This window comes from Danio rerio, chromosome 9, assembly GCF_049306965.1.
Source record: "Danio rerio strain Tuebingen ecotype United States chromosome 9, GRCz12tu, whole genome shotgun sequence".
Taxonomy (NCBI): domain Eukaryota; kingdom Metazoa; phylum Chordata; class Actinopteri; order Cypriniformes; family Danionidae; genus Danio; species Danio rerio.
Genome location: NC_133184.1, coordinates 42543081 through 42566422, shown reverse-complemented (window position 1 = coordinate 42566422; position 23342 = coordinate 42543081). Strand labels below are relative to the sequence as shown.

Below are 23342 nucleotides of genomic sequence, written 5' to 3'. Positions count from 1 at the left end.
CATTCAAACTACACTCTTCCAGCACTTCATTCTCGCATCCAATATCTCGTTTATCTCAGGGGCATGCATGAAATATTCCTGAATGAAAGAGAAAGTGCCAAACTGTAGTTAGTTTAACAAATCGAAACACCCGAAATTACATGAAAGTCCGGAGGAAATGTAGACGGCGTGGTGACGCAATAACGTTAATTGATCTACTGTGTGTACTATAACATGTCAAACGGAATCATGAAAGGAACATTCAAAAAGCAACTCCTGTAAACACCTTAATCTTATTATGGTCTTACTCAGATTAATGAAAATAATTAGTTTACTGATGTCCATGTAAACGGTAGTCACTATGTCCCATTGTAAATTTTGATTTACATTTACATTTACATTTAGTCATTTAGCAGACGCTTTTATCCAAAGCGACTTACAAATGAGGACAAGGAAGCAACTTACACAACTATAAGAGCAACAATGAATGAGTGCTATAGGCAAGTTTTAGGTCTGTAAAGTCTAAGAAGGAAAGTATTAGTATTTTTTTTTTCATGCACTTTAAGCAGGCTGATGTCATAGATCTCTTGAGGACGTCTGATATTATACCCACAAGGTCTTGCTTGGAAATGTTTAAACTAGTTTCTTATTTCTAAATAATGCACACACCGCTAATCTACATTATTCTTGCTTAACGTTTTATCTGCATTATCCATCTTCTTCTACTTTCTTTTAAATATAATATATGATTAGCAGTTAAAAGAACAAATTATTGGGATTTTTTTTTTATCAAGTCTTTCCCCTTAAGCTGACAGCCTTTTGGGAGCTTTCTGTTATTTCACATCTCTCTCGGGGGGATTGGGTTGTTAGGCCTGGTCTTTCCTGTAAGTAGCTCCCTTATGCCTTGCAAAGGCCAACTCAGTGTTGTTTAATTGCCTATGCATCCATTAGAAACCCCAAACTCATTTGATAATGTGAGACAACAAGCTGCTAAAAAAACCAAAACAATGTGGCTAAACTTTCTTGCCCTCTGCGCTAATTCAGGTGATTTATTTTTAGCTGACTGCAAATGTTCTGGTTAGTACTGTATTTCCTCATATTAATGATACTTTCTCATTTGTATCTGTCACACCCCAGGCAGCTTATGTCATGTTTATTTTATATCATGCGTTATGGTTTTGCTTCATTCTCATACTATTTGCTGGACAAACATTGCGTAAAGTCAATAATCCTAGTATGAAGGCTTTTAAGTGGTCACTCTTAGGCTATAGTAATGTACCTTTTGACTCGAGGTATTGTGTTGGTCTCTATATGAACTGAGGAACTCAAACATGATATATTGGCATTGAAAATCTTACACCATAAAGTCAGACGGGAAAATCAAACATTCAAAACAAAAACCAACCTCGGGTTGAGAAAAGCACGCCTGAGATCGCAATTGTTTTTCGCCAGACGGCTGTGCGATTAGATGTATGCTGGTCTGCCTGTCAGATTTTTATCTTTCTTTTATGTTTCTCAATTTAAATTGAGTTTCAGAGGACGAGTGCTACAAATTCTGCATTATTTTGCCAAGAGAGCAAAGTCAGCATTCACAAAGATTTTATTACTGTATGGTATTTACTTCAAAGCAAGCTATCATTTTTCTTTTCTTTTATTTAAAATTGTAGGTGTGAAATATTTCTAGCAGTGTTTACTGTAATATTTTATATAAATCAGAGAAAACTATATATTTTTTTGTCAAATTGATGATCGAAATATCTGTTTGTTTTCTAGTTTATATTTTTATTTACAGTTGAAGTCAGAATTATTTGCCTATTTTTTTCTTTTAAATATTTTCAAAATTATTTTTATCTGAGCAAGGAAATTTTCACAGAATGTCTGATAATATTTTATCTTCTGAAGAAAGTCTTATTTGTTTTATTTCGGCTAGAATAAAAACAGTTTTTATTTTTTTATAACCGTTTTAAGGTCAAAATTATTAGCTAAATTTGATTTTTAATAGTCTACAGTAACTTGGCTAATTACCCAAACCTGCCTAGTTAACCGAATTAACCTAGTTAAGCCTTTAAATGTCTCTTTAAGCTGTATAGAAGTGTCTTGATAAATATCTAATCAAATATTATTTACTGTCATCATGGCAAAGCTAAAATAAACCAGCCATTAGAGATAAGTTTTTAAAACTATTATGCTTAGAAATGTGTTGAAAAAAATCTCTCTTCGTTAAACAGAAATTGGGGAAATAAATAAACCTTCGGGCTAATAATTCTAACTTCAACTGTATATATTTTTGTAATATGCACTTAGATGTGTAACTACAGTAATGTCTGCTGTGGGAAGGGTTTGACAGTACAGCAATTTTTAATTGCTCATTATAAAACTGCTCACTATAACGATAAATCCAACAATTAACAACATACAGTATGCCAAACTATTAAACTCCATTTCTAGATATTATGTAAAAATAAAAAAAAATAAAACATCATGTTTTTAGTTATGAAATATTGTATGTGAAATTTGTGATCTTTCAAAGTCAAGTTTTATTTTATATAGCACTTTAAAACAACATGAATGTTGACCAAAGTATAAGCTATTAGAAAGACAGGACAATATATGCTACAATAAAAGTTTAAAAACTAAAAATGATAAAAACAAAAAATAAATGCAAAAAATCCAAGTCTGGCTATCCAAAGTCCAAAGAACAAACAAACAAAAAAGTAATTTATATCAATAGGCCAAAAAGAAGAGGTTTTGACTGAAAAAACAAAAAACAAAAAAAAAAAAAACACGTAATGTAGATGAAGCTCTAATTTCTAAAGGTAATATGTTCTTTTTTTAGAAGCATAGACTGAGAAGGCTCTGTCTCCTTTTTTTTCAAGCAGGGTTTAGGAACAATTAGCAGGAGCTGAGCAGAAGGTAAGGGATCTTTGGGGAGAATACAAACTTAAAAGTTTAGATATATTGGTCTGGGCAAGTCCGTGTAGAGCTTTAAATACATTAGTTAAAACTTTAAAATCTTTATTTTATTATCACAAAGGGCAGAGGGTTGCTGAAGAACTACTGAGAGATTTCAGCTGCTGTGTAGGCCTTCACTGCCTTTCTACACCTCCCTTTCTTCATGTGTTCAATACTTTTTTTTCCTGTTTCATTTGGTTTTATTACACATAACTTGATTCGTAAACTTATTATTAGATTTGCTTTAGCGTATATGATTTTTTTTTTTGGTTGTTACCAACATCTTGTGAAAATTTCAAGCCAACAGCACCTTTAGAAATATGTTTTTTGATAAAACTGGTACAAAAATGGTCATGTATCACAATAAATTAAGATATTGAAGTATAAGTATACAAGGAAGCATGAAAGTTCTTTTCAAATAGGCCTGGATTACATACACTAGTGCTACATCTGTTTATTGAGTTTCCACCCATTTCATGGCCATTAAAATTTACATAATCTCTATTGTAAAAATAGTATTACAATTAGTCAACCTCTTAACAGTCATTTATTTTAAAAAGGAGATACAAATAGTTCACAAACACTGTTTTTTAGTGATAATTTTAAATTGATATTAATATTAGTATCTAGTTTTTTGTGATTTAAACTCTTCAATCCTCAACGTAGAATCATTACTTGAGAAAATTACAAAAAAATCCAGTTTTAGTTATTTCCTTAAATAATCTTTTTTTCAATTGTACTCCTGCATAAAAACATGACATCTGAAAAGTACTAAAATGTATTTATCTGTTTCTGCAATAATGTATATCCTGCTGCTGCCGTATAACCTGAGTCTGGTGTGTTTGACAAACCTGTATACTCTGTAAACAATGTAATAACAAAAAGTCAAGAGAACAAACATTTTTCTGTTGCTTTAAAGTATTTAAAAAGAGAATTAAGTTTCAGCTACATTTTAAAGTTATAGAAAGTTTAACTTAATATTTTAGTTAGTGTGACTTGATGTAAGTTGAAATGATTAGAAAACTTTATTTGATTCAACAAAAATTAAGGCAGCAAGATTTTTTTTTACAGTGTAGACTGGAGGATTGTTCAAATATTTTTGTTTCAAATATTGTGCAAATATGATGTCTTCAAGCTTAGACCTTTCCTCATTTTGTGATTTTTATCATGTTGACGTCTTACAAAGTATTTGTGTATTAAAATATATTTTAAAAAAAGTTAAAAAAGCTATTTTTATGAAATATTCTTACATTTCATTATTATTAAACAGCCGAATACAACTTAGGAAATACACTACCAGTCAAAAGTTTGGGGTCAGTAGGATTGTTAAATGTTTTAAAAGAAGCTTCTCCTGCTCACCAAAGCTGCATTTATTTAATCAAAAATGCAGTTCAAATAGTAAAACTGTGAAATGTTATTGCACTATAAAATAACTCTTCAAAAGTAGTTTATAATTTAATTTAATCATTTATTCCAGTGATTTTTAAGATGCATTTTCAGCTTCATTACTCCAGCCTGCAGAGTCACATGATCCTTCAGAAATACCTCTAATAAAATAATTATAATTATTTTTATTATTATTGTTAATGTAATAGTGGTAAAAGCAATAATGACTGAAGTAATCATTTCTTTTTGAAACTGCACTAAAAAAATATATGATCAATTAATCCTGACAGCATATGTTTTAGGTCATTGTAACTTATTAAATTAAGTTAATGTTATAAGTTACGCAAGCAATTTTAAGTCAGTTTAACATAATGTTAGTTTAGTGGACTCGAAGGGTAATTTGATTCAGCTTAAAAATGTAAGGCAACCAGGATTTTTATACAGTGTACATAAAAATAAGAAAGCAGTTATTTAAAATTGTAATAAATATTAAACAATTTAACATTTTTTTATTAAATGCTGCCTTGATGACCAGAAGAATAAAAAAAAAAAAGACATGAAAAAAAATACAACTGACCCCAAACTTTTGAGCGGTTGTATACTATTTTATATTTGAAATACATATTTGAAATACATGTAGCATAAATGCTGCCCATCCCTTATTATTACATATGAGTTGATGACAAAGACTGAGGGGAATGATAGGAATGAGTTTAGATGCATATCTTTTTGTTCACTTACTTATTAATGCCTATAAAATCTTGAAACTTTTATTGTGTGACATTGATTGCAATATATATATTTTTATAAATCATGAAAATTCATAAAGTCTTACCCTCAGTGATGCCCTGGTTTTTCCAAAGACTATTTTAATGAGTGCCCTATAAAGAGTGGCTGACATTACATGAGAAACCATTTAGATGTAAATATGCACATTTGTTATTAAATTTTAACTAAACGCAGAAGTATTTCCTTATGTTATTAATTCTTTCTTTGTGCATTTCTGGTGAACTTGTTGCCCTTTGACGAATCTTCATACCTGACTGCTTTACCTCTGTAATTATATAAAGCTGTTTTGGCACAACCTTCATTGTATAAAGGATATCAAGTCATTTCTGCTTGTCAAATCCCAAGTGGTTTGTCGTGTTGCTTTTAAAATGTTCTTCATGTTTTCTACATTCTTTTTTCAAAGCCGACCTAAAATAATGATTATTACAGGATTATGATTTGAGCAGGGGCGTGTACACATTTTAATAAAACCGAAGTGTTTATACGACAAGCTACTGACTAGCAAAGGCAGATGGTAATCTAAGAGTTTGATATTTCCTAAAGCCTTTTTGGCTAAAAATAAATTGCTATTTTAAACATTTGTCTGCATTTTAAAGATTATTTGGCCTGGAAAACATCTGTTCAAAGGTCTGATAGATATCTTAAAAATGTCTCCTGAACAAATGACAAAATTACACAACAACAACATCAGAACTCATAAGATACAAATAAAATCATGCAAAATAAACTAAAAAACTATATAACTATATGTTAATTTAGGGTTTTTTCACCTTTAATTTGCATTAGATAGTGGAGATTACATACAGGAAATTACTGGGAGCAGAAAGAGGGGAAGGGTCGGCAAATGATTTTGACCAGGAATTGAACTTGGGTTGCTGTGAGTGACCACCACTCTTCTACTCCTTACAATTATAGACTTTTTTCTTGGCTGCTGCATGGAGGACGCCATAGTGACCAGTATCTTCTGATAGAATGTTTAGAACTTCTGTTTACAGCGTTTACAACTGGTAATTTGCGATCTGAAAATGGGTTTCAATAGTGTTTTGAGTGGATTACGGAGTGTTTTTGTGACACACAATTTTGAAAGGTTTGTGTTAAAGCTGTTATAATCTGTCAGATCTGTGGTTCAAGCGAGAGAGAAAAATGTTCTCCTATTGTGAGCCATGTTTCTTTTCGTTCTGCTTAATCACGTGCACCCAAAAATATTTAAAATAAACAAAACAATATGATGCCTTTTAACTGCTTTCTTTGATAACTGTATTATACAATACTTGTACTTTTACTTTCAGTATTTGAGTAGTAAATTTTGAAATAAACTACACTGAAAAAAATTATTCAAAGATGATTCCTTAAATTTACTTATTTTTTTGGTTAAGGGGTTGTAAACCATTTGTTAATGTTGAATTTAAACAAATAAATTAAGTTGAACATTACTAAATACAATTTGTTTGTTTAAATTCAAGACAAATAAATTGTTTGCAACAACTTTTTTTTTCAGTGTACTTGCAATAGTTAAGTACAAAAACTGTTGAATACTTTAATACTTTCACTTAAGTATGGTGCTTAAAGAGCACTTCAACTTCTACTCAAGTCCCTTTTTTGATAGAGCACTTGTACTTTTACTTAAGTCTGGGTCTCTAGTACTTTATACATCTTTGGTCTGCAGTAACAAAAACAGGAGACTCATTAGAAAAAAAAAGATGGCCATCCAAAAAGTAACTCAGTATTATACAAAGAGTGGCCAATACAAAATACATATATTCCTGATAAGTAAGTCCCATCTCACACTCAATACACTAAAGGTATATGTTTTAAATACAGCACTGCAACATACAAAAGAGAGAGATTAACTTAGAATGTCACTTACCTGTTTAATAATGATTTGATCAGCTGTAGTTTGAAAACACACTGAGTTTTTCTCCTCTAAGGGCTTATTATGCTGTCTCTGTCACCATCTTGTGAATAGACAATGTCAACCGTCTTTGCTCTACTCATTGATAAGCTGATGGTTGCAGTCGCTCTTTGACTAAAAAAATATAAATATTTAAAATAGACGCTATCCTTGTAAATAAACTGTATAGTTGCAATCTAAACAACTACATTCTCGCCTGAAAAAGCTTCAAAAGCACATTATGTTGTCCAACAACTGCAATATTAGTCAAACTGTAGTGAGTTTCTTGATCTGCTACCACTCTATGTAGGCAAAGTAATACAAAAGGGTGAGGAGGCTTTATGAGTTTTGATATTGCAGAATATTGTACGGCTATGTAAATGAATCAAGCCAATCAGATTCGAAAACCAGACAGAACTGTTGTGTGTATACAGTTGAAGTCAGAATTATTAGCCCCCCTGAATTATTAGAGCCCCTGTTTATTTTCCCAATTTCTGTTTAACGGAGAGATTTCTTCAACATTTCTAAACATAATAGTTTTAATTACTCATTTCAAATCACTGATTTATTTTAGCTTTGCCATGATGACAATAAATAATATTTTACTAGATATTTTTCATGACACGTCTATACAGCTTAAAGAGACATGTAAATGCTTAACTAGGTTAATTAGGTTAACTAGGCAGGTTAGGGTAATTAGGCAAGTTATTGTACAGCGATGGTTTGTTCTGTAGACTATCGAAAAAAAAAATCAGCTTAAAGGGGCTAAAAAATGTTGTCCTTAAAATGGTGATTAAAAAATAAAAAAATGCTTTTATTGTATCCGAAATAAAACAACTACTTTCTCCAGAAGAAAGAAAAAATATTATCAGACATACTGTGAAAATTTCCTTGCCCTGTTTAACATAATTTGGGAAATATAAAAAAAATCCAAAAAATTCAAAGGGGGGCTAATAATTCTGACTTTAACTGTGTAATATATATATATATATATATATATATATATATATATATATATATATATATATATATATATATATATATATATATATATATATATATATATATAATGTTATTAAATCAGTTTAGCAGGATATTATTTTTGGCATAATAAGTGATTTGGCTCTGTTTTCTCTTAGGTTATGTGGCACCCAGAAACCTTCCCAGCACCGGGTTCTTCCCTTTTCTGCAGACTTTGATGTGTAGCACGGACAGTTCATGTGCTACCTCATCCTACCTTACAGAAGGACAGTCCAGATCATACTTGTACAGAAACCATCGTCACCGCAGGGATGTTGAATCACACAGGTAATGCACCGTGTCTCACTTACTTCTGTGTAAATATTACACACTTCCAGAAACACCGTCTTCCCCCAACAGTAATTTCATGTAGTACAGTATTCTCAGAATACTCTGAGAACAGAAGTGTGAGGTCAGTTGTTGTTTTCATTTCTAACTCCGACATGTTGATGCGTCACTGATGACATGATGATGGCAAAATACTGTCTCCATTTACTTTAGTCAGTGTTCATAAAGTTAAAAATACCCAGCTTGATCTGCAAAAGACATTATATTGTGGAGGATTTTTTTACTAAACCAGATCCGCATCAATTTATACATAGTCCACAAGTCTGTGGCATTGATGAGTTTAGTCCAGATCATGTTCTTTAAATATAATGCTGTTTTAATCTACTGTTATTTTATTGTATTGTAAGTAATAGTTTGAAGCTTACTTGGCATGTGAAACACAAAAGTACTAAGTAAGTTCTTAAAGTTGTAAATATCCAAAAACTACTGGTTTTCAAACATTAAGGTTAGGATAGAGTCCCCTTGCTTTCAAAAATTAAATTAAATTAAATTAAATTAAATTAAATTAAATTAAATTAAATTAAATTAAAAATATTTTCATTTAATTAACATAATTAAAGAAAAAAGAAAAAATTATTAAATAAAAAAAAAAACTTAAGAATAAATTAAATTATAAAATAAAAAAATTTAATTAAATTAAAAATAAATTAAAATAATTATTAATAAAAAATAAATAAATAAATAAAATAAATAATAAAAAATAATTAAATTAAATAAATAATTCAAAATATTAAATAAAAAAATAATAAAATAAAAGTTATGAGCACCTGAAGACATTTCTGAAAGAATTTTAAAGCTCTTTTTGCTTTTTGAATATTTCACGAGGGATCTAGAAATGATCAATCTCAAAGGTAACCGGGAGGTGCGGCAGAAACTCCTATGATGGCATTCCTTCTGTACCACTTCATTGTGCCTTGTTTTCTTTGTGTGCACACAACAGCTCATACTGTGTAGGAGGTTTAAATTCACATGACTGCTTTTGTGAAATCTTTCACCCACTGCTTGTCATTAAATCATCTTTCATGTGTTTTCTTAATAATCAGTCTATCCTGTTTCTTTTATGTGTAAAGGTTTTGCAAAAACGTCAGCATTTACATAACCATGTCTGTCATGTGCACTACCATATTTTATATAACCATGTATATATGATTAAGTGCTTTTGGAATAATACGGTATCCACATAGAAGTCAATGGCAATATATACAAATGACATATGACAATAATGACTTATAAGGTATAATCTTTTTATATATCCTTAATCCTACCAAATACCTAAACCAAACTGCTACCTTACTAATTATTAATAAGGAGGCAAATGTCAATGGTTGGTAATAGTGTGAATTGTACATTAAAGTATGAGCAAAAAAAAATTGTTTGGAAATACACTCACTGACACTTTATTAGGTACACCTTACTAGTAGTTTGTTGGACCCCCTTTTGCCTTAATCCTTTGTGGCATAGATTCAACAAGGTACTGGAAAAAATCCTCAGAGATTTGGATCCATATTGATGGGTACACTGTGGTCATAAAGGGATAGACATGGTCAACAACAATACTCAAGTAGGCTGTGGCGTTGAAACGATGCTCAATTGGTACTAATGGGCCCAAAGTGTGCCAAGAAAATATCCCCCACACCATTACACCATTAATACAAGGCAGGATGGGCATACATGTTGTTGATGCCAAAATTTGACCCTACCTTCCGAATGTTGCAGCAGAAATCGAGACTCATCAGTCTACACTGTAATCCCGAATAAGTTGACAAAACTCAAAAAATTTGAGGTAATCAGTTACGTCAAATTTTTTAAGTTATGAAATTATCTATTTTAAGTAAACAGAAACATTAAGTTTTGAGTTTGTTGTACTCATGCAAGACACTTCACCTAACTTAAAATACCCAAGTTACTCAGCTTATACGTTTTAATTGCAATTAACTTAATTGTTTTAATTTTCCAAACTTTAAATACTTAGTCACCCAGCTCATACATTTTAATACCAATTAACTTAATTGTTTTAATTTTTCCAAATTTTAAATACTTAGTCACCCAGCTCATACATTTTAATACCAATTAACTTAATTGTTTTAATTTTTCCAAACTTTAAATACTTAGTCACCCAGCTCATACATTTTAATACCAATTAACTTAATTGCTTTAATTTCTTTCAACTTTAAATACTTAAATCACCCAGCTCATACATTTTAATAGCAATTAACTTATTTTTAATTATTTATCTCACCTTTACATACTTAGTCACCCAGCTCATTCATTTTGATAGCATTTTTTAAAATTAACTTCTCCATCGTCAGTTTCACAAATAAAATTAGCCATTATTTTAATCTTTAAACCCCATAAATCTGTCAAAATAAATCTGTAATTTAAAACACACAGACAATACAATTTTAGACATTTATTGTTAAAGAAAAAATGTCCAGCAGTACTTTCAAATTTGTCTCCTATGCAATTACAAATGTCTTAAAACAATAAAAACTATTAGACGTAAAGAGATTGAAAATGAACACTATTCTGAAATTAATAGAATTTACCCACAATGTAAATATGATATCAGACATAAGAGCCTCAAGAAAAAACAACTATAAGTTTGATAAAATTTAATAATACATTAATAAGTGTAAAACTTAGTCTTAAGGCATTCGTTAAAAAAAAATAAGTGCACATTCTGTGAAGTGACTCGTTTAGTGTAAACTACACAGAAACTGTAAATATATATATATATATATATATATATATATATATATATATCTCGTTGAAGTCAGAATTATTCGCCCCCATTTATTTTTTCCCCCAATTTCTGTTTAACGGAGAGCAGATATATATATATTGTAGCGAGGCAGAGGGAAAACAGCAACACAGTTGGATAAGTTTACAGACAAGTCCCCGGAGGGTGCTTTATTTACAACGTGAATGGGGTGTAAACGGTGCTCTTCTTTAAGGTGAGGTGCTCTGGTGCTCCGGGAAGTAAGTGAAGGACAGTGAGTAGTCGGATGTGGGATCGTCACGAGCTGGAGTCTGCTGTGGAGAGACAGAGAGACAAGCGTTAGCGCATGGAGTCATTGGGTGAATGAAGCTCATCTTCTCCTTGCGTGGGCTTGGTTTATATGCCTCTCCACTAGATGACGTCCAGCTGTGAACGATCCTGTGTTGATGATGGTCCAGCTGGGTTGAATTAGCGACCAGGGCGACTGATTCTGTCATTTACTTATTCCAAACCTGTTTGAGTTTCTTTCTTCTGTTGAACACTTAAAAGGTTATTTTTGACCAAAAAAAAAAAAAGCTGAGACCTGTAACCACCGATTTCCACAGTATTTGTTTTCCTATTAGAAAGTCAGTGGTTACAGGTTGTCAGCTTTACTTAACTTTTGTGTTCAACAAAAGCAAGAAATTCAAGCAGGTTTGGGACAAGTGAAGAGTTAGTAAATGACAGAATTTTACATTTGGACAAACTATCCCTATATATAATAAAATGCATACTTACCAATTAAAGGTAAATAAATGTTTTGAAGTTACTACCCCAGAGACAGTCTTTATTAAGTTAAAAAAAAAAATAAAAAGCTCTACATCAACTCATTCTTTAAGGTTTCCATGCTACGAGACTTTTTATTTTCCATCATCCATACCAAGCAAAACTTTTTGCACAAGTTCAAAGTCCTTTACTATATATTATGTGAAGAGCATACATTAATCCATACAAGACAAGAAAGGTCTGGAAGTGTGCTGTGGGTGGTGTCCAATTCATTCTTCAGGACAACAGAGACCCTCAGTGAATGCAGGGCCAATAAAGTATCTTCAGTCAGCAGGATTATCAATCTAAAAACATAATTCAAGGATATTAATGTAAGGACAGTATCAAAATGACTGAGCCAATATTATATGATTCATCAACTATTCTTGATTACAAATATGTTATTAAGTAAAAGTTTTCAAAACTTTCATCTTTTCATTAAACATGCCTAATTGTGAAAAGAATGAATGAAGTCTTACCAGGGTGTTCCTAAAGAATCTTAAGTCACGCTCACGCAGCAAGACCAAAAGACCTCTGATAACAGTAGTCCGTCATGAACTGACATCATTCAGTTCCTGGAAATCAAGAATCAATTTTTTAAAAATTAAAAAAATAATAATAATTCAAATTATATTTTAATGTATACTTTAACACGTGACCCCAAACATACCTGCTCATCATAAACCTTTAAAAGATTAGCCAGGGTATCTGCTGTCTTGCCAGTTTTGGATGCTGTTTGCCTTAAAATTGTCATCAAATTAAATAGGTGGTGGTCCAGTTTTGCAAAGAATTTGTGGGGAAAATTCTCATTTGTAACATGTTGGTACTCTGCAAACAGCAAAAAGAAACAAGAGAGGATTTCATAAAACAAACCCACACCACAAAATATACAATTCTAGAAAAAATGTATTAATATTATTATTATGTTTCATTTACTTATCTATTTTTTACCTCAGATGAAAATCAGGTGTTGATCAGATGTTGAAATCAGGATTTTCATGTTGTAAACTGAACTCAAGGTCTAGCTGAAGTTTCACTTTCCTTGCTGCAAAAGTATCATTGATAAATACACTGTAATATTTATTTTATCTGGATATGCCAGGCATAGTAGTACAAAATAAATATTTTACCCACCTTTCACATGCCTCCATTTAAGAACCTATCTGTAGTCAGCAACACCTGACCTTCAATTCTGTATGTACACAAAGTCACAGTGTCATTTAGCTGAGAGTGGAAGTAGTACAATTACATGATGTCTAACGTTAACCTCCAAAACGGTTAGCAATAGAGCTGATTATCATGTTAGTTGCTTTGATTTGATGAACACAGATTTAATTTAAACAGTATTGAAATTTCTAAAACTGAATAGGACGACAAAGAAATTTAAGGCCTGATTTTAAAAGCTAGAAATAACAAAACGTACCTTATTGTCTAATGATGTAAAAATATATAGACTAAAATATTTATATTTTTAAGATATAAATATATTTTAAGCTACAAAATTTGCACATCAGAAAACTGTCTTCTTTACCACGTCTTGAATATTTTGTTTTGTTATTATTTTATTTAATAACATAATTTTGTATTAATGTGTTATAGATATGCATACTTTGTTTTTTAGGCTGTTTATATTCTCTCCAGAGTAGACATTTTAAAAAATAGATTGAAAAAAAAAAACTTTTATCATACCTTTAAAATACATTTGACCTAAATGACATTTAAACTCACTTAACTGATCGCATTAATCAGGTAATCATTGATATGCAGAGATGTCGTCTTAAGCGCGAGGAAATATTAAGTGTTGATCAGTGCTGGTGATTGAGGTAAAGTTAGTTTTATATTTACACATTCAGACTTTCACCTTAATAATATAATTTCAGAAAGGTAATTTTTGCATATTCTTAATGGTGAAATCATATTAGCAGCCAATGACTTTCAAAGTACAACATTGTTCAGTCAAAAAAAATAGTGCATTTAGTGTAATGTTGTTTTCATGTCATACTTGCATGTGATTTCAGAACGAATAGACAAAGTACCATGGTAAACAATATATGGAGCGAGTCACAAGTTGTTACTAAATGAATGTATGAATATAAAACCAACTTTACCTCAATGTGGTAGTGTAAAATGAAGCTCTGCTCTGTACCTGCTCAGGTGAGGAGCGCAGCTTAAATGTTCTCCGTCAGGCTATGCTCATACATGGATCAGCAAGCAACAAGCTGCGTGTGACAGAGTTAAGTTTTGAGACTACGTTTTTGCGCGTCATCAGAAAATACCGTTAAGTGTTTAGTCGGAGATCATTTGAGTTATGATTAACGTTACGTTTCTTGCGCCTTTCGTTTCCGAAGTGCCTACAGATCGCGAAGATAATACCACATTCACAGACTGGATGGAGTTCAGCGCAGCGCCATGACATGCGGTTGTGAGAGCGCACGTCTCCATGACAACTTCAGCACAGGCTGAGAAAAGGCATACTCGCGCCAAGATTTAAATTTTTTTGAAAAATGTAATCTGCCGATTTTAAATATTTTTGTCTTTATCACACTCTGTTAAAATTCAGAGTTAACACATTACAACTAACGCTAACATTGCACTGATTCTAACTTTTTAAACAGTAATGTTAACGTTAGTTAGCAACAAGTGAGGCTAAATATGTTTTCTGTAATGTACGACATGTAAACGCACCCTGATTAACTCTACATTACATTGAACTGTTACTGTGATTATATTAATTAAAACATACATTTAATATTTCTTGGATTTGTAAATATTTTACTTACTGTAGTGTGAAGCGAGGCCGATCCGCCATCTTGAAAAAAACCAATGAAGCATGAGCACGTACGTGAACCTGGATGACGTCAGACGCAAAATCACTAGGCTGACAGAATTTGAGTTAATGAAACTTTAAAGAGACATTTTGTATAAATTAAACCCAGCAGAAGTGTTCACCTTACTTGAAAGATTAAATTTTTTCAAACTCAAAAATAAGAAAAAGTTCTAAATACTCATCAAGGTTAATTAAGATAAACGAATTTTAATGATTTAAGTTAATAGAACTCAACTCAATTAATTAGTTACAGCATTAGGGTTTACAGTGTAGGCAACATTTTTCCAATCTTCTATTGTGTAATTGTAGTGAGCCTGTGTGAATTGTAGCCTCAGTTTCCTGTTCTTAGTTGACAGGAGTGGCATCCGGTGTGCTTTTCAGCTGCTGTAGCCCATCTGCCTCAAGGTTCGACGTGTTGTGTGCTCAGAGATGCTCTTCTGCATACCTCGGTTGTAATGAGTGGATATTTGAGTTAGTGTTGCCTTTCTATCAGCTCGAACCAGTCTAACCATTCTTCTCTGACCTCTGACACCAACAAGGCATTTGTGCCTACAGAACTGTCGCTCACTGGATAATTTCTTTTTTTCGCACCATTCTCTGTAAACTTTAGAGAGGGTTGTGTGTGAAAATCCCAGTTGATCAGCAATTTCTGAAATACTCAAACCAACCCGTCTGGCACCAACAACCATGCCACCTTCATAGTCACTTAAATCACCTTTCTTCCCCATTCTGTTGCTCCGTTTGAACTGCAACAGATCGCCTTGACCATGTCTACATGCCTAAATGCATGTGATTGGCTGATTAGAAATTTGCGTAAAGAGCAGTTAGACAGGTGTACCTAATAAAGTGGCCAGTGAGTGCATATGCAAATTACAATTATGAGTTCATATGTGGGTTTCACATATATGAAATATATCATATATGCAATACATATTTTCAAATATTTCTATTGGAAATACAAATATGTAAATCATATATACAAATACATTACTTATATACTGTACATATATACAGTATGTTCATATATAGCCATATACAAAACAAATGCATATAATTATATTTAATGCATTTGAACAAATATACATATTTGGTTGACAAAAATGTCTGTAAGTCACCATTTTTGCAATATTTCAAAATATATTTTGTAAATCCAATAATGATTTTGGATATCATAAATACCATTTACATATATCTTTTTTCGCTTACACTTTATTTCAATGTACAATTCATGCAATTAGCAAACCCTTAACTAAGATTTTTAGCTCAGTAAACTACTAGTTATGCGCTTATTAACTAATAAAGCAGTAGTTGGGTATAGTTATTGGGTAGGAATGTACAATAAGAATATGCTTTATAAGTGCTAATAAACAGTTAATATCCTAATAATAGGCATGTAAATGCCAGTATAATGGTGTGAATTGTCACTTAAACTAATGTGTTACCCAGCTCTCTTTGTAAGTAACTAATTTGTCCTTTGATATAAAATATTTAGTTATTTAACATAGTGATGTTTCTGTTTTTATTTCAGTCTGCCAACACTGTTACATGGTTTGCCTCCTCTGGCTGATCTACCGAAAGGAGGACTGGTTCATGCAATCCTAAAAAGAGACACAAGTCATCCAGAACTCCAACAGCTATGGGACAGGATGCTTAGTACGTGCATAATGTGCTGCCCTTTAATACAATAAGATTCTATTTTTAATAACTGTTAATAAATCCCTGTTTTATTGTTTTAAAGATTCCAGCCTTCCTAATGCCACTTCAGTCTTGGCAGCTTTTAACAACACACTACTGGTTGATCAGGTTAGTGAGATGTTTTTATCACCTGAATCATGTTTTTAATGCTTTTGGTTGACTCCATAGTGAGTTATCTAACCACTTGAGCAATTTTGAAACCCAATCTTTTTGTATTTATTCCTCCAAACTGGTTTTCAGCATCAGGAGAACATTACACAATGTATTGCTGCGAACCTGTTATGATGAACCATGTATCATGTTACTGAAAAAAGAAAAGGAAAAAATAGGGTTATTGTCAATATAATTGCATAGAAAGTCAATATATTGTTATTGCAACAGACTTACATGTACAGTACCTATGACATGACCAGCTGCTTGCTTCACTGTATTTTATTTTAAATTCTTTCTTTCTTGTAGTCAATGGAGTCTGTTTGGGAGTCAGTGAACATCCTGAAAAAATCCCTATGCAGTTTCTCCATGACTGGCATGAATATATCAGCCAGTACCCTGGATCCATATACGCAAGGCCTAATAAACTTCTGTAGCTCCAACGACACGGTTCTAGAGTCATCTTTATTTACCATGAACCAGGTAAGGTCTGACTGCTGACCATGTTCATACAATTTCATTCCATTAACATTATAACAATTAATAATATTGTACCCCTTTAAGTAAAGTCATGATGTAATATTACATTTACAGGTCAAGTGTTTATGTTGGGCAAGTTGCTCTTTTAATGAATATTCTTTTTTACAGAAGAAGTTAGATTTAGCTTAAAGTGTTAATTAATACATTTATTTATACATTCATGAGTATTTAAAAATGAGTTAATTATAATGTGCCCCTTCAAGTAAAGTCATGATGTAATATTACATTTACAGGTCATGAATTTATGTTGGGCAATTTGCTCTTTTAATGAATATTGCTTCTTAAAGAATGAGTTAGATTTAGCTTAAAGTGTTAATTCATACATTTATTTATAAATTTATGAGTATTAGAGTTAATAATAACAACCCAAGCTCATTCTAAAAACGTAGTCTCGCGGACGTTTCTGGAGACAGTGGAATACGTCCCGGGAGGTACATACGGCTGCATTTATTTTTTTCAAGCGAACGCTACGGGGCGGTGTGATGCTGTTCCCTTTCGCGTTTGCCGGCCGGCCGGCCGGCCGACCGCTTACCTCCTTGTGTACCTCCAGCCGATTGGCCGGTCGCACAGTCAATCATTCAATTCAATTCAATTCAGCTTTATTTGTATAGCGCTTTTACAATATAGATTGTGTCAAAGCAGCTTCACATAAATGGTCATAGTAACTGGAACAGTGTGGTTCAGTAACTGGAACAGTGTGGTTCAGGTTTTAGTGTTTAAGTTCAGTTCAGTTTAGCTCAGTTCAGTGTGATTTAATCATTACTGAGAGTTCAAACACTGAAGAGCAAATTCATCGATGCGTAGCTCTACCAATCCTGAACCATGCGAGGCAGTGGCGACAGCGGAGAGGGAAAAAAAACTTCACCTGATGGGAGTAAAGAAAAAAAAAAAAAAAAAAAAAAAAAAAAAAAAAAAAAACCTTGAGAGAACCAGACTCAGTTGGGCACGACCATTTTAATTTCTCCGCTGGCCAAAAGTCTTGTGCAGAACTTCATTCGCCGTGGTTTATGCTGGAAGATGGCCTCAATGAAGACTCGTCTGTCCCAGGAGCGTCGCTGGAATCATCCGGTCAGTCGGACAGCAGCCTCTGGTGGGTTCACTCGAGAACAGCGCGGGCGCGAACTGCACTCGCGAGAGGCGTTTAAGATGAGAAAAAGCGCACAACAGTGGCCTCTAGCGGATTTGCAAAAACAAAAACTGCAGCCGTACCTACCTCCCAGGACGTATTCCGCGATCTCCAGAAACGTCCGTGGGACTACGATTCCAGAATGAGCCTGGGTTGAATAATAGTGTGCCCATTCAAGTAAAGTCATGACGTAATACTACATTTACTGGTTTATATTAGACAAGTTAAAGAATATTTTTTCTTATGGAGCAATTTGCATTTAGCTTAAACTAAAGTGTTAATTAATACATTCATTTATACGTTCATGAGTTGTTAAGAATGAGTTATTAATAATGTGTCCCTTCAAGTAAAGTCATGACGTAATGTAACATTAACAGGTCATGAGTTTATGTTGGGCAAGTTGCCCTTTTAATAAATATTCCTTCTTATAGAATAAGTTAGATTTAGCTTAAAATAAAGTGTTACTTAAAACAATAATTTATACATTCTTGAGTTGTTAAGAATGAGTTAATAATAACAATGTGTCCCTTCAAGTAAAGTCACGACTTATTATTGTATTTACAGGTCATGATTTTATATTGGTCAAGATACACTTTTAATGAATGTTCTTTCTTATTGAGCAGGTCACATTTAGCTTAACTAGTGTTAATTAATACAATCATTTATATGTTCAAAAGTTGTAAAGAATGAGTTAATAATAGTGTGCCCCTTTAAGTAAAGTCATGACGTAATGTTATATTTACAGGTCATGATTTTATGTTGGACAAGTTAATGAATATTTTTTCTTATTGAGCGAGATGCATTTAGCTAAAACTAAAGTTTTAATTAATACATTCATTTAGACGTTCTTGTTGTTAAGAATGTCATTAATAATGTGCTCCTACAAGTAAAGTCATGGTGCAATGTTACATTTACAGGTCACAAGTTTATGTTGGGCAAGTTGCTTTTTTAATGAATATTATTTCTTATAGAATGAGCTAGATTTAGCTTAAACTAAAGTGTTAATTCATGCATTCATTTATACATTCATAAGTTGTTAAGAATGTTAATAATAATGTGCCCCTCCAAGTAAAGTCATGACATAATATTATAATTGCAGAGCATGAGTTTATGTTGGGCAAGTTAATGAATATTTTTTCTTTTGAAGTAAGTTACATTTAGATAAAACCAAAGTGTTAATTAATACATCAATTTATACGTTTATGAGTTAATAAGAATGTTAATTATAATTTGTCCCTCCAAGTAAAGTCATGACGTAATGTAATACTTACAGGTCATGAGTTTATGTTGGACAAGATAATGAATATTTTTTTTCTTATTGAGCGAGTTACATTTAGCTAAAACTACAGTTTTAATTTATACATCTATTTAGACGTTCATGAGTTGTAAAGAATAAGTTAATAATATTGTCCCACTCCAATTATAGTCATGACATAATGTCACATTAACAGGTCATGAGTTTATGTTGGCTAAGTTGCTCTTTTAATGAATATTCCTTCTTATAGAAAGAGTTAGATTTATCTTAAACTAAAGTGTTAATTAATACATTTATTAACAAACATGAACTAACAAGTAATTAAAGTAGTCATAACTCATGTGTCTCATGTTGTAGATAACGTTAGTCAATAGTATCTGGATGCAGCCTTTATGATGCAAGCTGAAATTGCATCACTCAACGATGCAATCTCAGACACAATGCACTCAATGGAGCGAGTGACGTCACTGTGATGGGTAGGGTTAGGGGTGGGGTTAGGTGAGCCCATTAAAAAGCATTGGTTGCTGCTCAGATTGCACTGCACCAGGTCTGCATAAAGACCCCTCTCAGTTTGCTAGTAGTTTACATATTAGTACATCAGTATTCATGTACTTTTGTTGTAAAGTGTTACTCAATATATTGATTTACATTTAGCAAGTCACTTTTTTGTTTGTTAGAAAGACAGTATGCATTGGAGGGTCTTTGTCATGAATAATGAGCACCTTTTTCACCTTTACGGAGAAAGACTGACCTTTAATTGGGCATCTGTGTGTAACTGAGAGTAAACCAGGAGACGCAGAACATGAGAAACAAGCTCTAGAAAAGAATCCTGTAAACTATATAGGTCAAGGCTGCCAAAACTCGGTCCTGGAGGGCCGGTGTCCTGCAGATTTTAACTTCACCTTGCCTCAACACACCTGCACAAGTGCTTCTAGAAGCCTAGAAAGAGATTGATTAGATTGTCCAGGTGTGCCTAAATGGGGTTGTAATCAAACTTTGCAGGACACCGGACCGAGAGTTTGGGCACCCCTGATATAGGTGAATGACTACAGAAATTCTGGAGTTGGCTCTGCAGACTCAACTCAGCTTTGGTTCATGAGCGATACATTCTTGAAAAATGAAAACATGTCTGAGCAATTTATTGATCAAGAATATTTTATCTCATAAATTGCTTAGGTGAGATTTTGAATCCAGACAAAATGTTATTTTTTTCTCTCCTTAAATCCAGTCACATCTACATTATTTAGCATACAATATTGAAGGTCAGTACCGTCTGCTGCTGATTCTGTTTCTATACATTTAGCATGTTTGCTGACCACACATGTACCTGCATTCTTTCAGCTTTTAAAATAGTTTTAGCTTACAGTTACAACATACACCGTTACATAAATACACAGAGTCAGAATGTGATGGAAGAAAAGCTTTCACTTTTGAAGGAGTATAATTCAGTAATAAAGATCAATGACAATATTCTGAAAAAACCATGAAGACATGAATAAGGAGTTTTGTTTGGAGGAATGTGACTGGCCTACACAGAGTCCTGACCTCAACTTGACTGAACAACTTTTCTCATTTTTTATCCAACAACAGTACTTGATCTCACAAATGCACTTCTAGAAGATTGGTCTAAAATTCCCCTATTAACACATTCCTAAATCTTGTTGAAAGTCTTCCTAAATAAGTTATAGCTGTAAAAGTTGGTCCAACTTCATGTTAAAACCCTATGGATTAAACTTTTATTAAAGTTTGCAGGCATGTAAAAGTAGATTGCTCAAGACATTTAGAAATATAGTGTATCTTCTTTTGTGTTCAACAAGAAACTTCAGTAGGTTTGGAAACAGTATCTGGGCTGAATTTAAATTTTTGTATGAACTATCCCTTAAATGTCAATGAAAAAGTCATTAAATAGATTGATAGATATTAGGATTTTATGTTATCTTTTTATTTGTGTGGGTTGCCAGGTATTGACCCAATGGCTGCTCAGTAACACAACAGAGGTAGTGGAAGTTGTTGGTGGAACTGTCATGGTCATGGATAGACTTCAGCAGGAGTCTTCAGTTTGGGACTTCTTACTTGGCCTGCGGGATGTCTTCCTGAAGCCCACAGATGAAGAGGTGCTGCAAGCTGGAGTAGGAGAGCTGGAGAATCTTAAGACGTGAGTTAAGTGTTCCAATAAAATGAGTTTAGTAAAAGTGTATTATTTTAATCATTTAAAAAATCATCGACAATGCATTAAACTGTTTATAAGTGAGATTCATAATTGAATTTCAATTTCTAATATATTTTGCTCTGAAATTTCTGACCATTAAATATAAAATAAAAAAATACAAAAAACTGCAGCTGTTTTCAAAATTTAGAATAATCAGAAATATTTATTGAGCACCCAATCAGCATATTTGATTGATTTTAAATTGATTCAGAAGATTCAGCTGCATCATGGGATTAAAATATATTTTATCACACAGTATATAAAAAAATAAATTTGAAATTGTAATTAGATTCATTCATTTTCCTTCGGCTTAGTCCCTTATTTATCAGGGGTCACCACTGTGGAATGAACCGCCAGCTATTCTAGCATACACTTTCTGACAAAAGTCTTGTTGCCTATCCAAGTTTTAGGAACAACAAATAATAACTTGACTTCTAGTTGGTCATTTTGTATCAGAAGTGGCTTATATGAAAGGCAATGGTCTTTAGATTTTGCTTATTTACCAAAATAAAATATGATCAAGGCTTGATTTTCAATTGTTAAATTATGACAATAAAACTTTGCTTACACAAAAATCTTGTCACTTTAACAGAAATAATATACAGTATAGAATATAAAGTTATGGTGCAGTTGAAAAGGAATTAATATCGTGCATGACTCCCTACACGATAACGACTGCATCCATACATCTCTGCAATGACTCAAATAACTTATTAATAAAGTCATCTAGAATGGCAAAGAAAGCGTTCTTGCAGGACTCCCAGAGTTCATTGAGATTCTTTGGATTCATCTTCAATGCCTCCTTCATCTTACCCCAGACATGCTCAATAATGTTCATTTCTGGTAAATGGGCTGGCCAATCCTAGAGCACCTTGACCTTCTCTGCTTTCAGGAACTTTGATGTGGAGGCTGAAGTATTTTGCCCTCTCTTACGGAATTTGCCTTCTCCTGTGGTTTGTAATGTTATGGCCCGCACAAATGTCTTGATACCTCAGGCTGTTGATGTTGCCATCCACTCTGCAGATTTCTCGCGGTCCCTCATACTGAATGTAACCCCAAATCAATGATTTTTCACAAAGATGCAGCTTTGATGAAAACACTTTTTAAAATCGGAATAATTGTTATATTGTATCTGGTCTGTAATCCCTACAGTGAAAAAATCACTGAATGAAGTAAATTAGTTTAACTTATAATTAAAAAAAGTTACTTTGACTTGGTGAAAAAGAGTTATAGTAACTCACAAACTGATTATATTAAGCAGAGCTCAAAACAAATGAACTATGAATAAATTGATTAATTCTATTTTTTGTGTATTAACGCTAATGCTATAGGAAATACCAACTGATTAAGTAGCTAAATCTGAACTCATACCGATTTGATAACTGAACTTAAAATATTTAAATGTCTAATTGTTTGATGATATCAACACAAATAATATATGTATATACATTTACTGTATATATTGAGTCACATAAATATACATACATTTACAACACTCACACATACTTATACCATTTGATTTCAAAACTTTGAATGGTTTGCCGCAATCCGTTTCCTCAAACAGGATGGCACGGTGGCTCAGTGATTAGCACTGTTACCTCAAATCTAAAAAGTCACTACTTCGTGTCCCGACTCGATCAGTTGGCGTTTCT

The 23342-nt window shown here is 32.6% G+C and overlaps 1 protein-coding gene and 1 long non-coding RNA gene across 8 annotated transcripts in view; one reads left to right on the top strand and one right to left on the bottom strand.

The window, feature by feature from the left end:
* The window catches only part of abca12 (ATP-binding cassette, sub-family A (ABC1), member 12), a 161177-nt gene that overhangs the window by 8811 nt on the left and 129024 nt on the right, over positions 1–23342 (top strand). For both annotated transcript variants that reach the window (XM_073913004.1, XM_681540.10), the window contains 5 exons: positions 8137–8305; positions 16244–16368; positions 16454–16518; positions 16870–17043; positions 21443–21636. In XM_073913004.1, the coding sequence (XP_073769105.1) occupies positions 8137–8305; positions 16244–16368; positions 16454–16518; positions 16870–17043; positions 21443–21636 (727 nt within the window). The remainder of the gene's footprint in view (positions 1–8136; positions 8306–16243; positions 16369–16453; positions 16519–16869; positions 17044–21442; positions 21637–23342) is intronic.
* On the bottom strand, positions 11245–14713 carry LOC137496496 (uncharacterized). 6 transcript variants are annotated; one of them, XR_012385588.1, is made up of 8 exons: positions 14669–14713; positions 14035–14107; positions 13023–13080; positions 12840–12933; positions 12559–12716; positions 12368–12463; positions 12064–12193; positions 11245–11398 (listed from the first exon to the last, which is right to left on the bottom strand). It is a non-coding gene; the product is annotated as an uncharacterized lncRNA (long non-coding RNA). The 6 variants fall into 6 exon arrangements; XR_012385589.1 differs by having other exon boundaries at positions 12076–12193; XR_011016902.2 differs by lacking the exon at positions 14035–14107.